Source organism: Podarcis filfolensis (assembly GCF_964270895.1).
Source record: "Podarcis filfolensis genome assembly, chromosome: 12".
Classification (NCBI taxonomy): domain Eukaryota; kingdom Metazoa; phylum Chordata; class Lepidosauria; order Squamata; family Lacertidae; genus Podarcis; species Podarcis filfolensis.
In genome coordinates this window covers 54,730,134-54,749,200 of record NC_139614.1, presented here as the reverse complement: position 1 = coordinate 54,749,200, position 19,067 = coordinate 54,730,134, and the positions used below count along the sequence as shown (strand labels likewise).

At 46.1% G+C, this 19,067-nt stretch overlaps 2 protein-coding genes across 4 annotated transcripts in view; one reads left to right on the top strand and one right to left on the bottom strand.

The window, feature by feature from the left end:
• LOC310746227 (cathelicidin-related peptide Oh-Cath-like) overlaps window positions 1-19,067 on the top strand; it is a 520,941-nt gene that overhangs the window by 66,040 nt on the left and 435,834 nt on the right. For both annotated transcript variants that reach the window (XR_014540521.1, XR_014540522.1), the window contains exon 5: window positions 7,237-7,525. The gene's annotated coding sequence lies outside the window, so the exon portion shown is untranslated. The remainder of the gene's footprint in view (window positions 1-7,236; window positions 7,526-19,067) is intronic.
• On the bottom strand, window positions 117-17,501 carry LOC310746240 (cathelicidin-4-like). 2 transcript variants are annotated; one of them, XM_083580090.1, is made up of 4 exons: window positions 17,163-17,501; window positions 3,114-3,221; window positions 1,878-1,964; window positions 117-1,362 (listed from the first exon to the last, which is right to left on the bottom strand). In XM_083580090.1, exons 1-4 carry the CDS (start codon window positions 17,349-17,351, stop codon window positions 1,237-1,239), a joined length of 510 nt encoding a protein of 169 aa, XP_083436216.1. In that variant the 5' UTR covers window positions 17,352-17,501; the 3' UTR covers window positions 117-1,236. The 2 variants fall into 2 exon arrangements, with proteins under 2 accessions (XP_083436216.1, XP_083436215.1); XM_083580089.1 differs by lacking the exon at window positions 17,163-17,501 and adding an exon at window positions 9,477-9,828.

Genomic DNA, 19,067 nt, shown 5'->3' with positions numbered 1-19,067 from the left:
ATGCAACATTTAAAACACACACACCTCTCAGTCGCATCCTAGAATACTAATAATATTTGGATACAAAGAGTCTACAGTAATATTCTACCAGCCAAATGAGTTTAGAAAATCAATGATTTTTTTAGATTTTTATTTGATATTTTATTAAAAGAATTTCGCTTATAAAAAAAAGTGGTGAAGAGGGGGAAAAGTGAATATAAAAATAATTAAAAATTTCAATTACATTTCCATACATTAGTATACAAATGTAGAGAGTTGTATTATCCCAATACAAATTCCTTTATCAATAAGCTCGTATATTCTGCATAAAGCCATTCCAAGTATCATTCTATTTATCCAAAGAAAGTCTGTGTCTATAAGCGGTCCGTTTGTACATTGCTAATAGGTAAAGGTAAAGGGACCCCTGACCGTTAGGTCCAGTCATGGCTGACTCTGGGGTTGCGGCGCTCATCTCGCTTTCTTGGCCAAGGGAGCTGGCGTACAGCTTCTGGGTCATGTGGCCAGCATGACTAAGCCGCTTCTGGCGAACCAGAGCAGCGCACAGAAACGCCGTTTGCCTTCCCGCCGGAGCGGTACCTATTCATCTACTTGTACTTTGATGTGCTTTCAAACTGCTAGGTGGGCAGGAGCAGGGACCGAACAACGGGCGCTCACCCCATCACAGGGATTCGAACCACCGACCTTTGGATCGGCAAGTCCTAGGCTCTGTGGTTTAACCCACAGCGCCACCCACGTCCCGCATTCCAAGTATCATTCTATTTATCCAAAGAAAGTCTGCGTCTATAAGTGGTCCGTTTGTATGTTGCTAACAGGCAACAGAGTGGTACCTCGGGTTACAGACGCTTCAGGTTACAGACTCCGCTAACCCAGAAATAGTGCTTCAGGTTAAGAACTTTGCTTCAGGATGAGAACAGAAATCGTGCTCTGGCGGCGCGGTGGCAGCGGGAGGCCCCATTAGCTAAAGTGGTGCTTCAGGTTAAGAACAGTTTCAGGTTAAGAACGGACCTCTGGAATGAATTAAGTACTTAACCCGAGGTACCACTGCATTTAAAACACAAAGAAACCTCAGCGGCATTCTAGAATACTAACAATATTTGGATAGCACGAGTCTACAGTAATATTCTACCAGCCGAATGAGTTCGGAAAATCAAATGTCCATGGGACCAAAGAGATTTCGGAAAGGTCCCAACTCCGAGAGGGATGCTCAGCTTGGTGGATGAGGGCAAAGGGGTGTTTCTACTCTTCGGGGGCTGTCAGAGCTGCAGTAGAAAAGGAAGATGGGAAATACTGCTGCACAAATATTCTGGGCTGGGCGGCCTCCATTGCTTGGGGTCTGGCGTTCCTGCTGTTGGGGTTGTTTGCCTGCAAAGATTCGGAAGAACGAGAGGAAGAGTCAACAAAGGTCTTCCACTTCCGTTCGGCGATAAAAAACGCAAACAAAACAGGCAGCGCAGGGATTGAATCGAAGCATCCGATATGTTCAAACCCTCCAGCATTTCTCCAAGGAAAATAGGGATGTCCTAAGGGAAAGAGGGACATTCCGGGATCAACTCAGAATCTGGGACTGGGCTTCTGTAAATCCCGGACTGTTCCTGGAAAATAGGGGCACTCGGAGGGTCTGTATGTTGTGAACCACCCTGAGATCTTTGGAGGAAGGGCAGAAGGAAGGAAGGAAGGAAGGAAGGAAGGAAGGAAGGAAGGAAGGAAGGAAGAAAGAAAGAAAGAAAGAAAGAAAGAAAGAAAGAAAGAAAGAAAGAAAGATTCCAGATGTATGGCAGCCCTAAATTAGCCTTGCACTCAACAACGACAACAAAATATTAGCCTCACACTCCCACTAAAACCATTTATGGTCCCAGTTCAGCAGGCAAACAGCTCACCTGCAACAGATGGCAATTCACAGATGTCAGCGGTGAATCTTGCATGAAGTTATGAACTGAGACCTCGGCAGAACAATCTCTGGTGGTCTGGAGAGGAGGAAAATGGGTCAGGATTTTTAGGATTCATCCTGACCAGGCGTGGCCAACTCCCAAGAGACTGCGATTTACTCACAGAGTTAAAAACTGACAGTGATCTACCCCCTTTTTTGGGGTTCAGGTCAAAGTTCTTGAGATTTTTTTAGGGATGAGGAAAGCCCAGTTTTGGGGGTTCAGGTCAAAGTTTTGAGCTTTTTAGGAAGGAGAAGGCCCATTTTTAGGGGTTCAGGTCAAAGTTCTTGAGCTTTTTTTAGGGGAGCTTTCTTGGGGGGGAGACAGTGATCTACTGGTGATCTGCCACAAACATCCAGTGATCTACTGGTAGATCACAATCTACCTGTTGGACGTGCCTGTTCTGTGGGATGTGAAACACAACATTCCTAGAGTGAACATGTTTACACATGGGGAGGAATGTTTGTCCAGCCAGCAGGTAAACTTCCTGTTTCCTTCTGGGCTGGGACAGACTTCCTCTGCATGTGACTAGAGGTGGGTGTGGCCTCACCTGTGCAGGTAAGGACAAAAGCACAGGGCAGGGCAGCCATCTCTCTCTCTTTGAATACATGCATCGAAGAAGCAACATCTGCTTAGCCAAAGATGCTCTCTTGGCCACCAGCCAAGAGAGGACAAAGGGACTGTCTCCTTAAGAGATAGATTCCAAGTGTATGTTACTTCATTAAGCTAAGTCTGCCTTCTGGGATCTGATTGTGAACAGAATGTGAGTAAACTCTTTTTATACTTTTGTAAAAGACTGTGTCGTCTCTTATATTTTATGAGGGAACAAGGGGAAATACCAGAACAGTTATTATAGAGGCTTTAGCGAGCCTGAGCAAACACAGACGTTGCAAATTTAAAATAAACGGGAATGTTACTCTGCTGATATTGCGGAACTTGTTAACACAAGTTGGATAAGGATATAATCAGACAATATATCCTCTCCTGCATCCCTGAACATTCCCACATGTTCTAGACCAAGGAGGGGGACCCAGAGGTGGAGCTAGCTGTTGGACTCTAACTCCCATCAGCCCTGGCAAATGTGGCCAATAGGGACAATGGGAGTTATAGTTTAGCAACAACAGCAGCATCTGGAGGCAGGACCACATGCACCAGGTATTCGAACCAGAGCCCAACCCTGTCACTCACCCCATTCGGTTTGTATTTGCAGTCTCCAATCCTGTACTTGCTCGTTTTCTGACAGAGGGTCTCCTTGATGGTAAAGTCCATGCTGAAGTGAACCCCCCAGTCAAATCTCTATGGAGCAGAATAATAAATAAATAAATAAATAGGAAGCAAGAAGAAATTCCGGCGAAAGAAGAACGGCAGATGAAATTAATGGACTAGGCAGAATTGGGCAAAATGACAGGAAGGATTCGAAACTTGTGGGACCAGAGATTTACAGAAGATTGGAAGAAGCATATGAATTATTTGAAGAGCGACTGTAATCGACAAATTACGCTAGTAGGACTACAAGAAGTTTTGTAAGGAGAAATATACGAAGTGTTACAAAGTAGAAAAAAGAGAGATATTGGTTATGAGTTTGAAATGTAATAGGGAAAATGCATACTGAGAGATTAGATTGGAAAATTTTCAGACAGGATGGATGGAAGTCAAAAAAAATTGAATAAGATGTAAAAGTATGTTTAATTATTGTTGAATAATAATAATAATAATAACAATAATAATAATAATAATAATAATAAATTTATACCCTGCCCTCAGGGCAGCTAACACCAAATATATAATACATTAAAAACACAAAATCAAATGATTAGTTTAAAATACAATTCGAACCACATTTAAAATCAAAATAAAATGAAGTGGGAACTCACAAATCATAACAGTAGGGGCAAGGAATTAAAAGTTCACCAGGCTCGGCCACCCGTGCTGGTCCCATATGGGCCAATACAAAGAGCCAGGATCCCATACAGGGTCCCATAGAAAGAAGGGGGTCAGACTGAACCCTGACCAAAGGCCAGGCGGAACAGCTCCGTCTTGCAGGCCCTGCGGAAAGATGTCAAATCCCGCAGGGCCCTGGTGTCTTGTGACAGAGCGTTCCAATAATATATTTGAGGAGGCTGGCCTCCCCCCAAAGTTGATGGCCATTGCCATTCAAGGAGTGTGTGCATGCCACGTCATGTGATCGATTATACAGGGTGAGACTTACCTGACCCCCTCCCCCAATATTTTATTCAAGTTGGCATCCCTGGGTGAGAGGAACCAGCTGGGGGACCCCCAAGGGAAGAAGGAGTGACGTTAACATATGAGAGTGCTGGAGGTGAAATAGTTAAACAGGTTACCCAATCAGGACCCAGGGGGTGGAGTCAGAGAGACTATAAAACCAGCTCTGGAAGGAGTTTGTCGGGAGTTGGGTGGTTGGTTGGAGTGGGAGTGAATTGGGATAGAGCCTGTGGGTAGGTTGAGTTATATACAATATACGATATCTTTATTTTCATTGTCCCATGCAGAACAATGAAACTGAAAAACTACATAAAAAATTCAAAACCCCCTAAAAACCCCATTTTGAAATACACTATACTATAGAGACCCCTTATGCTGCGTTTAGAACCAGAATTGCATTTGTGTAGAAACTGTTTCTCAGGCGGCTAGTCCTAGTCTTTATAACCCTGGACCTTCTTCCAAAAGGCAGAAGCTAAAAGAAATAATTTCTGGGGTGCGCACTATCCTGCGCTATCTCTGCAGCTTTCTTATGGCACCTGGAAGCGTAGATTTGATCCAAGGTGGGAAGAGTGCACCCAATTATTCTCTCCGCAGTCTTTACAACCCTGGACAGCATTGTTTTTTTCCTGACCATGCAGCTCCCAAACCACACACACAGACCATAAGTTAATACACTCTCCACAGTGCAATGGTAAAATGCCATCAACAGGTCCTTTGAGAAATTGTTTTTCCGGAGGATTCTCAGAAAATATAACCTCTTCTGTGCTCTCTTCATCAGGTCTTGACTGTTTTCTCCCCAGGTTAGGTCATCTCTCAACTCCATTCCCAGAAATCCGAACACTGAGACCTGTTCCACGCACTTCCCCTCAATAATAAGTGGCTGAATATTCAATTTACATTTCCTAAAGCCCACAATGATCTCTTTTGTTTTCTTTAAGTTAAGGAGTAAGTTGTTTTTTCCTGCGCCACTCCCTCAACTGCTCAACTTCCTTCCTATAGGCCACCTCCCCCTCTCCAGCCGTGATTAAACCAACCACTGTTGTATCATCTACAAACTTAATGATCTTATTACTGGGGTATTTGGGGGACAGTCAGATATATAGAGCATATATAAAAGCAGGCTCAACACGCACTCCTGTGGCGTCCCCGTATTCGTGATGAGATCCGCAGAGACATGGGAACCCAACCTGACCCTTTGGGAACGGTTTGATAGAAAATCTAATATCTACCTGCACAAACATGGTGGAAGTCCCAGGTCTAATAATTTGGGCACCAATCTATGCGGAAGAATAGTATTAAATGCAGAACTAAAGTCTACAAATAACAGTCTTGCGTAGTTCCCTTGCTTCTCCAAGTGAGTCAGAACAGCATGTAAAGCCATTGCCACAGCATCCTCTGTGGATCTCTTTGCCTTGTACGCAAACTGGTAAGGGTCAAGTCCCACTGGCAGACAAGATAAGATGCTGTCAGAGCTGCCCGAGGTCCCCGCTCACAACGGACCAACGCCGCTTCGTTGTTAAGTACGAAAGTCTTTATTGAAGTTCAGTTTCACTTCCAGTTTCTTCTCTCCCCGCTGGAGGAGACACTGGTCCTGACACATGTGACTCTTCCTCCCCACTACGCTCTGGTGGGGAAACTGGTCCTGATCCCCCGCTGCTGCTTTGGGAGTCCCCGCTGGCCCCTTGTTTCTGGTGCGTCCCCCCTGGGACCCCCCCTTGCCCTGACCATCGGCGCCCCCTTCTGGGAATCTTCTGATTCGCTGGAGAAGCTCATGGAATCTCTCGGGTCACTGTCATACTCCCCTACGCTGCCCTCGGATTCTTCCCCTTCGCTCTCCATTTCCTCTCTCCCCTGTGCTTCTGCTCCTGAGCCCCTGACAGGTGCGCTTCCTCACCAGTTTTCCGAAACATTTCATTATAATGGGTGTCAACGCCACAGGGCGAGAATCATTCAGACTGTTAGTGTAGTGAAATAAGCTGAGTCAGGAACAGTTAGGAGCTAGGAAGATGAGTAAATATCTGAGAGGTGGTTTAGTGAGTGAGAGCAGGTAGCAGAAGTTATAGGATAGGCACCCCATGATTGTAATTGACCGATACCGTTTAGGAAACCACACGCTTGTTAAACTGCAATAAATAAACAGAAGTTTATGTTCCAGTTTAAACCCTGACTGGACACAGTATTGCCCCAGGTAGGGCCTGGGTGGTGGTGGCGAGATATAAAGTGGTGGTACAGGGATCAATAGACGGTGAAACGTCCGGGGACCCTGTATGATGGCCACAGAAGGCTCAGAGCCTGGGCAGTGGTGGTGCAATGACGACGAGGGGTCAGAGGGAGGAGGAGGAGAGGGGTGGGGAGAGGAGATGTAGGAAGCTGAAGAGGGAGCCGGCTTTAGTGAGGAGGAAGAGTCTGTGGCAGTTGTTGTTGTTGTTGTTGTTTAGTCGTTTAGTCGTGTCCAACTCTTCGTGACCCCCTGGACCAGAGCACGCCAGGCACTCCTGCCTTCCACTGCCTCCCGCAGTTTGGTCAAACTCATGCTGGTAGCTTTGAGAACACTGTCCAACCATCTCGTCCTCTGTTGTCCCCTTCTCCATGCGCCCTCCATCTTTCCCAACATCAGGGTCTTTTCCAGGGAGTCTTCTCTTCTCATGAGGTGGCCAAAGTCTTGGAGCTTCAGCTTCAGGATCTGTCCTTCCCATGAGCACTCAGGACTGATTTCCTTCAGAATGGAGAGGTTTGATCTTCTTGCAGTCCATGGGACTCTCAAGAGTCTCCTCCAGCACCATAATTCAAAAGCATCAATTCTTTGGCGATCAGCCTTCTTTATGGTCCAGCTCTCACTTCCATATATCACTACCATACATCTCTGTGGCAGAGAGCAGTGCAAAAGCTGAGACAGAAGAGGAGTCTGGCTGGTGAAGAAGCAAGCGTGTCTCTCCATCCTGCTGTGACAAACTCCCCTCCTCCTTGGTCTCCCAGAACCAGGAGAGGCATGAAGAAGATGATGCAAAGAGAAGCATGCCGGCATAGTATCAGATTGCTCGCAAAAGACCCGGGAAAGGAAAAGACTTAGGCAGCAGTGGAAAGGCAGGGACTTTCTGTCTCCACAACTGCCTCATAGGGGCAAGACCTGCCGATGAAGATTTTCTATGCTCATTTGTGTGCTAGGAATTTTGAGGTCTTAGATATATGTTAAATGTTCATAAGTGTACCAACCAAGCACATACATAGATCAGCACAGGAAGACCGACCTAGAACCATTTTTGATTCCCAAACTGACCAAATGTTTTCTCTGCAAGGTCAAAGGAAAATGGAAAAGCCTCCCCATTGTCTTTTCCTTCAGAAATCCAGTCTTAAGGGTATGTCTGTGTTTGAATAGGGTGAGCCTATGGCCTGACTAGGAACTTATCATTTATCATTCCAAAAGACTGGCCAGGCTCCCCAGGGTATCCAATCAAGTAAGCATTAACAGGTAACCTGCCAGACAGGAGATAAACAACACACTCAGATTTCTGCTGTAGACCGCCCCTTTCTGTGATGTATGTATGATGTGTCTGGGGGTGGTCTTGGACTCCAGGGCGGGCAATTTAAAATGTCTATATAAGGGCAGGCACACCTTTGTTCTGGGTCCCTCCTCTCTCCTGCGGGTGAGGGGAGCACCCTGTTGCAACAGTTCAATAAAGATCAGGCTTACTAGCTGCTTTGCTTCTCAATATTCTCTGCTTGGCCTCTGTTATTCTCTCCTACCAATAGGGAACCTATGTAAGGACTCTATATGGGCTCTTGGATACCCCATAAGGGAAAAGGGCAGATTTTGTTTACAACATTAGGCCCGGCACTCCTGAGCAGATCCTGTTTCTTCTAATAAAGATTTAACTCCACTTCCTGTGTGCGATTTATTGCTGGCTCGCTCCTGACAGAGAGGCAGGTCTCTGCCTTCAAGGAGCTTGCAATCTGCAGTCTTTCCCTCTACATTTTTGGAGGGATGCAGGAAAAGTTCTGAAGCATTTTCTAGCTGATGCGTAAGATGAATAAGAAAAGGACTTCTTGGGCCCCAGGCAGTCTTCCTCCATAATCTCCCTGTAAGTTTTTGGCAATAGGGAATGAGCGAGCCAGTGAGTCGCTGGAGCGCCAGGAAAATGGTTTCATTTTTGATAAAAGCAGCACAAACAAAGCATTAACAGGAATTCAGTTGCTGCTCTTCGTGTGGAGTTACAGAGAGTTTAAGGGGGGGCTGTTTAAAAGAGAAGGCAGGAAAAAGATATGCAGCGATGTGAACACTTAACAGATTTATCAGGGCCTCAGAGGATGAGAGAATCTGTTTGAATTTAAAGGTTTGTTCAGATTAGCGGCTTAAAATGCAATGAGGTCATTGCCCCTTTCCTCTGCATTTGAAACCATGAATGTGCATTAGCTTTTTGGTTCCTGTCCTTAACCCCCCCTTCAACCCTTCCCCTGAACTCCTATTTCTTTTTAAAAACAATTTTCTTGTGACATAATCAGGAGTTCCTGCATCCCAGGGGGTTGGACTAGATGGCCGTCGGGGTCTCTTCTGGCTCTCCAATTCTAGGATTCTATAATGACCATTACTAACAACCCAAAGTTGTAGTAGCAGGACATTAAAGGTAAAGGGACCCCTGACCATTAGGTCCAGTCGTGGCCGACTCTGGGGTTGTGGCGCTCATCTCGCTTTATTGGCCGAGGGAGCTGGCGTACAGCTTCTGGGTCATGTGGCCACCATGACTAAGCCGCTTCTGGCGAACCAGAGCAGCGCACGGAAATGTCGTTTACCTTCCCGCCGGAGCGGTACTTATTTATCTACTTGCACTTTGATGCAACAAAAAAGGAATGGCAAGACAAACTGTTAGAGTATATTGAACTGGCTAGATTAAGAGAGGCAATTAGAGATCACAATAGACAAGAGTTTCAAAAAGCATGGGGAAAACGCAGAGAATCCTTCACAAAACAGTGCCCTAAAATACAAACCTGGACTTGTTTCGATTAATGTCTGCAGGAGACTTTGTGGATATTTAAGTTATAATTAGAAAAATCTTAATAATTATTCATAAAGGAAACAGATTATATGAAGTAAATAAGAAGGCCAGAATCAGGATAAAGGAAGGCTTTTATTTGGTTGGTTGTATTGTTGTATGTTATGCTTATTGCATTTCTGTATTGGGTGGGGGGTTTATGTTATGTTGTAAATAAAATTTCCAATAAAAAATATTTTTAAAAAAAGGAAAGATGAGCAATGAAAATTAACTGAAAGTGACAGATCTGCCCATCCCTGAATAGGAGAACATTTCAGGGAATCAAACCCGTCATACTTACTGTTTTGCGCGTGCTTCTGATCTTCCACAGCCTGAAGACAGCTTGTCCGCCCGATTCCTGGTTGTATTCTTCGACGGCCATCCTAGCTATGTTTCGGGGAAGTAGCGCCGGGGGGGATTCTGAGCCCGGGAGTGTTGCTGCGGAGGCTCCCAGGGCCCCCAAAATCGCCCCTGCCAGGAGGAGCTCCATAGATGATCCTCTTTCCTGCCTGAGCAAGAGAATTCTGCTGCCCTGCTCTCTATTCTCGGGACAGAGATAGAAGCCCCAGATCAAAAGCCAAACTGCGGGAGGACGTGAACTTGCTCAATCAACTTGGCAGAAAACTCCAGCCACCCACATCCTCCTAAAACCTAAACAGTGAATCCACTTGGGAACGTGCGTCGCTGAGCTAGGATAACATGCAAGGCTTTCGGTTTCTATAGGAGCGGATACAAGACAAAGCAGGGAGACAGCTTCATTCTGCTCTTCGAGCCAATTTCTTGGAAAGGGATAAATAGGGTACCCCAAAATTAATAATGATATAGGGCACCGCTTGCAGGGGATCTGTCCCTTCCTCGCTCAGCTGCAGGATTCCAGAAGATCCCACACAAAGCAGTGGAGTTTGGGGTGGAGCTCAGAGCTGGTGTCCAGGGCACCACAGTTTGGTAAAGGTAAAGGGACCCCTGACCATTAGGTCCAGTCGTGGCCGACTCTGGGGTTGCGGCGCTCATCTCGCTTTACTGGCCGAGGGAGCCGGTGTACAGCTTCCGGGTCATGTGGCCAGCAGGACTAAGCTGCTTCTGGCGAAGAAGAGCAGTGCATGGAAACGCTGTTTACCTTCCCGCCACAGTGGTACCTATTTATCTACTTGCACTTTGACAGGTTGGCAGAAGCAGGGAATGAGCAATGGGAGCTCACCCCGTTGCGGGGATTCGAACCGCTGACCTTCTGATTGGCAAGCCCTAGGTTCTGTGGGTTAACCCACAGCACCACCTGCGTGCCCCACAGCTTGGAGGGCCGACAAATAACCACATAATGGTATTGAGTGCAGGAAACAGGAAACAGGTTGGCATGGGCATGCCAGGGGGAACCTGGGGACGGCTGGCCACAGGGTACCTCCTTATTTGAAAAAAATGTTTTATAGGCAGTATAGGGACAGTATAGGGACACGGCTGGCGCTGTGGTCTAGAACTTGCCGATCAGAAGGTCGGTGGTTCGAATCCCCACGACGGGGTGAGCTCCCGTTGCTCGGTCCCTGCTCCTGCCAAGCTAGCAGTTCAAAAGCACCTCAAAGTGCAAGTAGATAAATAGGCACCACTCCAGTGGGAAGGTAAATGGCATTTCCGTGCGCTGCTCTGGTTTGCCAGAAGCAGCTTAGACATGCTGGCCACATGACCCTCAGCCTATAGAGCGTGATGAGTGCGCAACCCGAGTCGTCCGTAACTGGACCTAATGGTCAGGGGTACCTTTACCTTTAGGCAGTTGACTGGGCACGTATATGGTTACAAAGGCTCATTTTATTATTTTTACTTGGGAAACACATTCTCCTTTCTTGCATCAAAATGGAGCTTATTTCCAAGTACAGTGGTTAACTTGGTTCTCAAACTTATTCCGTTCCAGAAGTCCGTTGGACTCCCGAAACCATTCGAAAACCAAGGTGCGGCTTCCGATTGGCTGCAGGAGCTTCCTGAACTCAAGCGGGAGTTGCCTCAGATGTTTGGCTTCCAAAAAACATCCGCAAACACTTACTTCAGGGTTTGCAGCGTTCGGGAACCGATTTGTTCGACAACTAAGTCGTTCAGGAACCAAGGCACCGCTGTAAATGCGTTCAGCATCAGGGCAGCAGAAGGAAACTCTGTTTTATTGCTGCAGTTGTCATGGTGCCAGGATTTCAGGGAGTATAAAAATATGAAACTGCACATGCTCAGAGAATCTCCGTTTTGTTGTTGTTCAAGTCAGAAACTTAGAAGTGGTTGTGAAGCACAGAAGGGCTATGGTGGGTGGGGTTGTGTGTGAGAGAGAAGAGAAACCTGCAACATGTGCTTTACGACTGTGGTAATGTGGGGAAAAGTTGCTTTGGTTCATTTAAAGGCAAATCGGCCTAATCTGCATTTTTCACAACAATATTTGAATCAGAATACAGCTATTCCCTTGAAATCTGCATTTCTCTGAATTTTGCAATCCAGTTCTCCAGTCAAATACAGTGTATAAAAATGCATCTGTTCGGGTGGTCTGCATATAAATCCATTCACTTTTTTAACTTGGCAATGTCTGTTGGACTGTTTAGTGTTTTTATTTAGTCGTTTAGTCATGTCTGACTCTTCGTGACCCCCTGGACCAGAGCACGCCAGGCACTCCTGTCTTCCACTGCCTCCCACAGTTTGGTCAAACTCATGTTCGTAGCTTCGAGAACACTGTCCAGCCATCTCATCCTCTGTCATCCCCTTCTCCTTGTGCCCTCCATCTTTCCCAACATCAGGGTCTTTTCCAGGGAGTCTTCTCTTCTCCTGAGGTGGCCAAAGTCTTGGAGCCTCAGCTTCAGGATCTGTCCTTCCAGTGAGCACTCAGGGCTGATTTCCTTCAGAATGGAGAGGTTTGATCTTCTTGCAGTCCATGGGACTCTCAAGAGTCTTCTCCAGCACCATAATCCAAAAGCATCCATTCTTCGGCGATCAGCCTTCTTGATGGTCCAGCTCTCACTTCCATACATCACTACTGGGAAAACCAGAGCCTTAACTATACGGACCTTTGTTGGCAAGGTGATGTCTCTGCTTTTTAAGATGTTTAGTACTATCCACAATTTGTTGGCATCCGTCTTTATGTTTCTTTCAATAGCTTTTGGTGATCATGGGAATTTCCGAACCCCTGACCGATTCAGGACCCCCCACCAGTCCATGGTTATCCACAATGGGTATATTTGTAAACACACAAAAATATTTCAGATGCCAGCAAGCCTCCGGCGACTTTGTCAGAAACGAAACTGATTTTTATGTGAGCCCCCTGGGGTTCCTGGAAATTCCCAGAGAGTTGCGAATGTGCTGTAATATTTATGTTGCGATAAGAATAGCTCGGCAGAGCATAAGACTCTTAATCTCAGGGTTGTGCGTTTGACCCCCACATTGGATGGAAGATTCCTGCACTGTGGGGGGTGGGACTCGACGATTCTCCCTGCCCTTTCCAACTCTACAAGCCTGTGATTCTGCGAAAAACTTCCAAGAGAAAAAGACAGTTTGATTCCCAAACTGACCAAATGTTTTCTCTGCAAGGTCAAAGGAAAATGGAAAAGCCTCCCCATTGTCTTTTCCTTCAGAAATCCAGTCTTAAGGGTATGTCTGTGTTTGAATAGGGTGAGCCTATGGCCTGACTAGGAACTTATCATTTATCATTCCAAAAGACTGGCCAGGCTCCCCAGGGTATCCAATCAAGTAAGCATTAACAGGTAACCTGCCAGACAGGAGATAAACAACACACTCAGATTTCTGCTGTAGACCGCCCCTTTCTGTGATGTATGTATGATGTGTCCGGGGGTGGTCTTGGACTCCAGGGCGGGCAATTTAAAATGTCTATATAAGGGCAGGCACACCTTTGTTCTGGGTCCCTCCTCTCTCCTGCGGGTGAGGGGAGCACCCTGTTGCAACAGTTCAATAAAGATCAGGCTTACTAGCTGCTTTGCTTCTCAGTATTCTCTAGTTGGCCTCTGTTATTCTCTCCTACCAATAGGGAACCTGCGTAAGGACTCGATATGGGCTCTTGGATACCCCATAAGGAAAAAGGGGCAGATTGGGCAGATTTTGTTTACAACAAGGTCCAGTTCTTCCAGTCTTCTGCAGGACAAATTCCAAAATTGGGAGGTCAGCGTCAAAGGAGTATCTGCGCTCCTCTCTTTGGGAATGCCTGGGCAGAATTTCAAGGCCTTTTCCTACAAAAGCAAACAAACCTCAGAGCTGAAACACACAAGATCAAAGTCTGCAGAGTTCACGCAAGGAGAGAAAACACGTGGTATTTCCTCTCTGCCATTAAATAAAACATGAAAGAAAATAATCAAGCCACAACGGTTGGTTTGCCCCCTGCCCCCTTGGCACCCCTCAGTTTTTACTCACCATTTGGGGGGGGGGGAGAGAAATACACACCAACTTAAAGAGCCATGTTGCAGTTCAGGAAAGTTTTTAATGTGTGGCATTTTAATGTATTTTTAATCTTTTTTGGAAGCTGCCCAGAGTGCCTGGTGATACCCAGCCAGATGGGTGGGGTACAAATAAATTATTATTATTATTATTATTATTATTATTATTATTATTATTATTACAGACTGAGCAGTCCCAGACTAGTCATGCCAGATGAATCTCACCCCCTTTTTTATGGAGTTACAAGCTTGGTGGATCAGGGGGATGCTGTGTAGTGTATCTTGATTTCAGGAAGGCCTTTGACAAAATCCCCCATGATATTCTTGTAGCGAAGGTGGCATGAGCATAGCCAGGATTTTTGTTAGGGTGGGGGGCAGCCAAAGTTGCTGAGCTTTCCTTGGGAAATTGCAGGTAAGAATAATACCCCAAAGACAGGACATTAGCCCCACCCCTCGACTACACCCATGGAAGGTAGTAAAATGTCAGCTGGATATGAGGTTAGGTGGATTTGTAGCCAGTTGGATGACCAAGCCCAAAATCTATTCATTTATGGTTCCTCGTCATTCTGGGGGGAAAGTGACACGTCGGGTGCCGTAGGGTTCTATCCTGGGCCCAAGGTCTTTGTAAATGACTTGGACGAAGGAATTAAGGGGAAGGAATTATTATTATTATTATTATTGTTGTTGTTGAGTTGTTTAGTCGTGTCCAACTCTTCATGACCCCCTGGACCAGAGCACTCCAGGCATTCCTGTCTTCCACTGCCTCCCACAGTTTGGTCAAACTCAAGCTGGTAGCTTCGAGAACACTGCCCAACCATCAATAAAGATCAGGCTTACTAGCTGCTTTGCTTCTCAGTATTCTCTGGTTGGCCTCTGTTATTTTCTCCTACCAATAGGGAACCTATGTAAGGACTCTATATGGGCTCTTGGATACCCCATAAGGGAAAAGGGCAGATTTTGTTTACAACATTAGGCCCAGCACTCCTGAGCAGATCCTGCTTCTTCTAATAAAGAGTTAACTCCACTTCCTGTGTGTGATTTATTGCTGGCTCGCTCCTGACAGAGAGGCAGGTCTCTGCCTTCATGGAGCTTGCAATCTACAGTCTTTCCCTCTACATTTTTGGAGGGATGCAGGAAAAGTTCTGAAGCATTTTCTAGCTGATGCATAAGATGAATAAGAAAAGGACTTCTTCCCTCAGCTGGGCCCCAGGCAGTCTTCCTCCATAATCTCCCCGTAGGTTTTTGGCAATAGGGAATGAGCGAGCCAGTGAGTCGCTGGAGCGCCAGGAAAATGGTTGCATTTTTGATAAAAGCAGCACAAACAAAGCATTAACAGGAATTCAGTTGCTGCTCTTCGTGTGGAGATACAGAGAGTTTAAGGGGGGGCTGTTTCAAAGAGAAGGCAGGAAAAAGATATGCAGCGATGTGAACACTTAACAGATTTATCAGGGCCTCAGAGGATGAGAAAATCTGTTTGGAATTTAAAGGTTTGTTCAGATTAGCGGCTTAAAATGCAATGAGGTCATTGCCCCTTTCCTCTGCGTTTGAAACCATGAATGTGCATTAGCTTTTTGGTTCCTGTCCTTAACCCCCCCTTCAACCCTTCCCCTGAACTCCTATTTCTTTTTAAAAACAATTTTCTTGTGACATAATCAGGAGTTCCTGCATCCCAGGGGGTTGGACTAGATGGCCGTCGGGGTCTCTTCTGGCTCTCCAATTCTAGGATTCTATAATGACCATTACTAACAACCCAAAGTTGTAGTAGCAGGACATTAAAGGTAAAGGGACCCCTGACCATTAGGTCCAGTCGTGGCCGACTCTGGGGTTGTGGCACTCATCTCGCTTTACTGGCCGAGGGAGCCGGCGTACAGCTTCTGGGTCATGTGGCCACCATGACTAAGCCGCTTCTGGCGAACCAGAGCAGCGCACGGAAATGTCGTTTACCTTCCCGCCGGAGCGGTACTTATTTATCTACTTGCACTTTGATGTGCTTTCAAACTGCTAGGTTGGCGGGAGCAGGGACCAAGCAACGGGAGATCACCCTGTCGTGGGGATTCGAACCGCCGACCTTCTGATCAGCAAGTCCTAGGCGCTGTGGTTTAACCCACAGTGCTACCCGCATCCCTAGCAGGACATTACACCACGCCAGATACAAAGCAAACAAACAGTAAGTAATAAGAGGAAGAAATCGTGACACACCAAAATAAATCAAGGCATCCATATTCCCTGAGCTGACATGGATGGTGACGTGGAACAGAGGAAATAAAATCCCACCAGATGACATAAAAGCTTTTTCGACCCTCCATCCCTCTGGAAACACACTGTTTATGTATTACTGTTTCCGCAACAGCCAAAGTCTACAAGTTCTTATAGCGCAAAGACAAATGTATACCCCCCCCCACCAGTTTTTCCCTTGCTGGGATCCTAACATCCATGTCAAAAGTTATTTAGAAAGACAAGCTTGCATGTTGTCCTTGCACTTTCTGTTGTAGAGACAGGAAATTGTTTTGCAAAATATGCTTTATTGGGAGAGATTTGCACTAAAGTGACGATGAAATTTCAGGATTATTATTATTATTGCAAAAAATGGATAACCGAAATTAAGACTGGAAGAATGAGAAGCAGAGGAAATATGCAAATAAGGAAAGATTGGCACTAAAGTGCTGAATTTTCATCTGGGTCACTGAAGGTATGATTGGAAAGATGAGCATGGGAAGAACTATGGAGAAAGAACTGGAAATTTACGGCCTGTGAAGTATTGAGGGAAAATCTAATCAAGATGTTTTATAGATGGTACTTAACACCTACCAAAATAGCTAAAATGTATAAGACAAAAACAAATCTGTGCTGGAGGTGTGGTAAAACAGAAGGGACACTTATACATGTTTGGTGGACCTGTGAAAAAATCAAAAGCTTCTGGAATGTAGTATATGATGAGCTTAAAAAAAATGTTTAACTAAAATACAGCAGCTTTTCTACTAGGGATAACGGACACAGGTATAGCAAGAGAAGATCAGAAAATATTCCTCTATGCCACAGGAGCAGCAAGGATCCTAATTGCTAAAAACTGGAAAAAAAGAAATTGTGCCAACAAAAAAGGAATGGCAAGACAAACTGTTAGAGTATATTGAACTGGCTAGATTAAGAGAGGCAATTAGAGATCACAATAGACAAGAGTTTCAAAAAGCATGGGGAAAACGCAGAGAATCCTTCACAAAACAGTGCCCTAAAATACAAACCTGGACTTGTTTCGATTAATGTCTGCAGGGGACTTTGTGGATATTTAAGTTATAATTAGAAAAATCTTAATAATTATTCATAAAGGAAACAGATTATATGAAGTAAATAAGAAGGCCAGAATCAGGATAAAGGAAGGCTTTTATTTGGTTGGTTGTATTGTTGTATGTTATGCTTATTGCATTTCTGTATTGGGTGGGGGGTTTATGTTATGTTGTAAATAAAATTTCCAATAAAAATTATTTTTAAAAAAAGGAAAGATGAGCAATGGAAATTAACTGAAAGTGACAGATCTGCCCATCCCTGAATAGGAGAACATTTCAGGGGATCGAACCCGTCATACTTACTGTTTTGCGCGTGCTTCTGATCTTCCACAGCCTGAAGACAGCTTGTCCGCCCGATTCCTGGTTGTATTCTTCGACGGCCATCCTGGCTATGTTTCGGGGAAGTAGCGCCGGGGGGGATTCTGAGCCCGGGAGTGTTGCTGCGGAGGCTCCCAGGGCCCCCAAAATCGCCCCTGCCAGGAGGAGCTCCATAGATGATCCTCTTTCCTGCCTGAGCAAGAGAATTCTGCTGCCCTGCTCTCTATTCTCGGGACAGAGATAGAAGCCCCAGATCAAAAGCCAAACTGCGGGAGGACGTGAACTTGCTCAATCAACTTGGCAGAAAACTCCAGCCACCCACATCCTCCTAAAACCTAAACAGTGAATCCACTTGGGAACGTGCGTCGCTGAGCTAGGATAACATGCAAGGCTTTCGGTTTCTATAGGAGCGGATACAAGACAAAGCAGGGAGACAGCTTCATTCTGCTCTTCGAGCCAATTTCTTGGAAAGGGATAAATAGGGTACCCCAAAATTAATAATTATATAGGGCACCGCTTGCAGGGGATCTGTCCCTTCCTCTCTCAGCTGCAGGCTTCCAGAAGATCCCACACAAAGCAGTGGAGCTTGGGGTGGAGCTCAGAGCTGGTGTCCAGGGCACCACAGTTTGGTAAAGGTAAAGGGACCCCTGACCATTAGGTCCAGTCGTGGCCGACTCTGGGGTTGCGGCGCACATCTCGCTTTACTGGCCGAGGGAGCCAGCGTACAGCTTCCGGGTCATGTGGCCAGCAGGACTAAGCTGCTTCTGGCGAAGAAGAGCAGTGCACGGAAACACTGTTTACCTTCCCGCCACAGTGGTACCTATTTATCTACTTGCACTTTGACAGGTTGGCAGAAGCAGGGAATGAGCAATGGGAGCTCACCCCGTTGCGGGGATTCGAACCGCTGACCTTCTGATTGGCAAGCCCTAGGTTCTGTGGGTTAACCCACAGCACCACCTGCGTGCCCCACAGCTTGGAGGGCCGACAAATAACCACATAATGGTATTGAGTGCAGGAAACAGGAAACAGGTTGGCATGGGCATGCCAGGGGGAACCTGGGGACGGCTGGCCACAGGGTACCTCCTTATTTGAAAAAAATGTTTTATAGGCAGTATAGGGACACGGCTGGCGCTGTGGTCTAGAACTTGCCGATCAGAAGGTCGGTGGTTCAAATCCCCACGACGGGGTGAGCTCCCGTTGCTCGGTCCCTGCTCCTGCCAAGCTAGCAGTTCAAAAGCACCTCAAAGTGCAAGTAGATAAATAGGCACCACTCCAGTGGGAAGGTAAATGGCGTTTCCGTGTGCTGCTCTGGTTTGCCAGAAGCAGCTTAGACATGCTGGCCACATGACCCGGAAGCTGTCTGCGGACAAACGCCGGCTTCCTCAGCTTATAGAGCGTGATGAGTGCGCAACCCGAGTCGTCCATGACTGGATCTAATGGTCAGGGGTACCTTTACTTTTAGGCAGTTGACTGGGCACGTATATGGTTACAAAGGCTCATTTTATTATTTTTACTTGGGAAACACATTCTCCTTTCTTGCAGCAAAATGGAGCTTATTTCTAAGTACAGTGGTTAACTTGGTTCTCGAACTTATTCCGTTCCAGAAGTCCGTTGGACTCCCGAAACCATTCGGAAACCAAGGTGCGGCTTCCGATTGGCTGCAGGAGCTTCCTGAACTCAAGCGGGAGTTGCCTCAGATGTTCGGCTTCCAAAAAACATCCGCAAACCGGAACACTTACTTCAGGGTTTGCAGCGTTCGGGAACCGATTTGTTTGACAACTAAGTCGTTCAGGAACCAAGGCACCGCTGTAAATGCGTTCAGCATCAGGGCAGCAGAAGGAAACTCTGTTTTATTGCTGCAGTTGTCATGGTGCCAGGATTTCAGGGAGT

Bases quoted from the DNA above. Each gene is read 5' to 3' on its own strand.
- LOC310746240 (XM_083580090.1), bottom strand. From the start codon at position 17,351: ATGGAGCTCCTCCTGGCAGGGGCGATTTTGGGGGCCCTGGGAGCCTCC. The intron at 3,222-17,162 runs GTAAGTATGACG...TCTGCTCCATAG, and splicing joins TCAGAAGCACGCGCAAAACA to AGATTTGACTGGGGGGTTCA. The intron at 1,965-3,113 runs GTGAGTGACAGG...CCTCCTCTCCAG, and splicing joins GCAAATACAAACCGAATGGG to ACCACCAGAGATTGTTCTGC.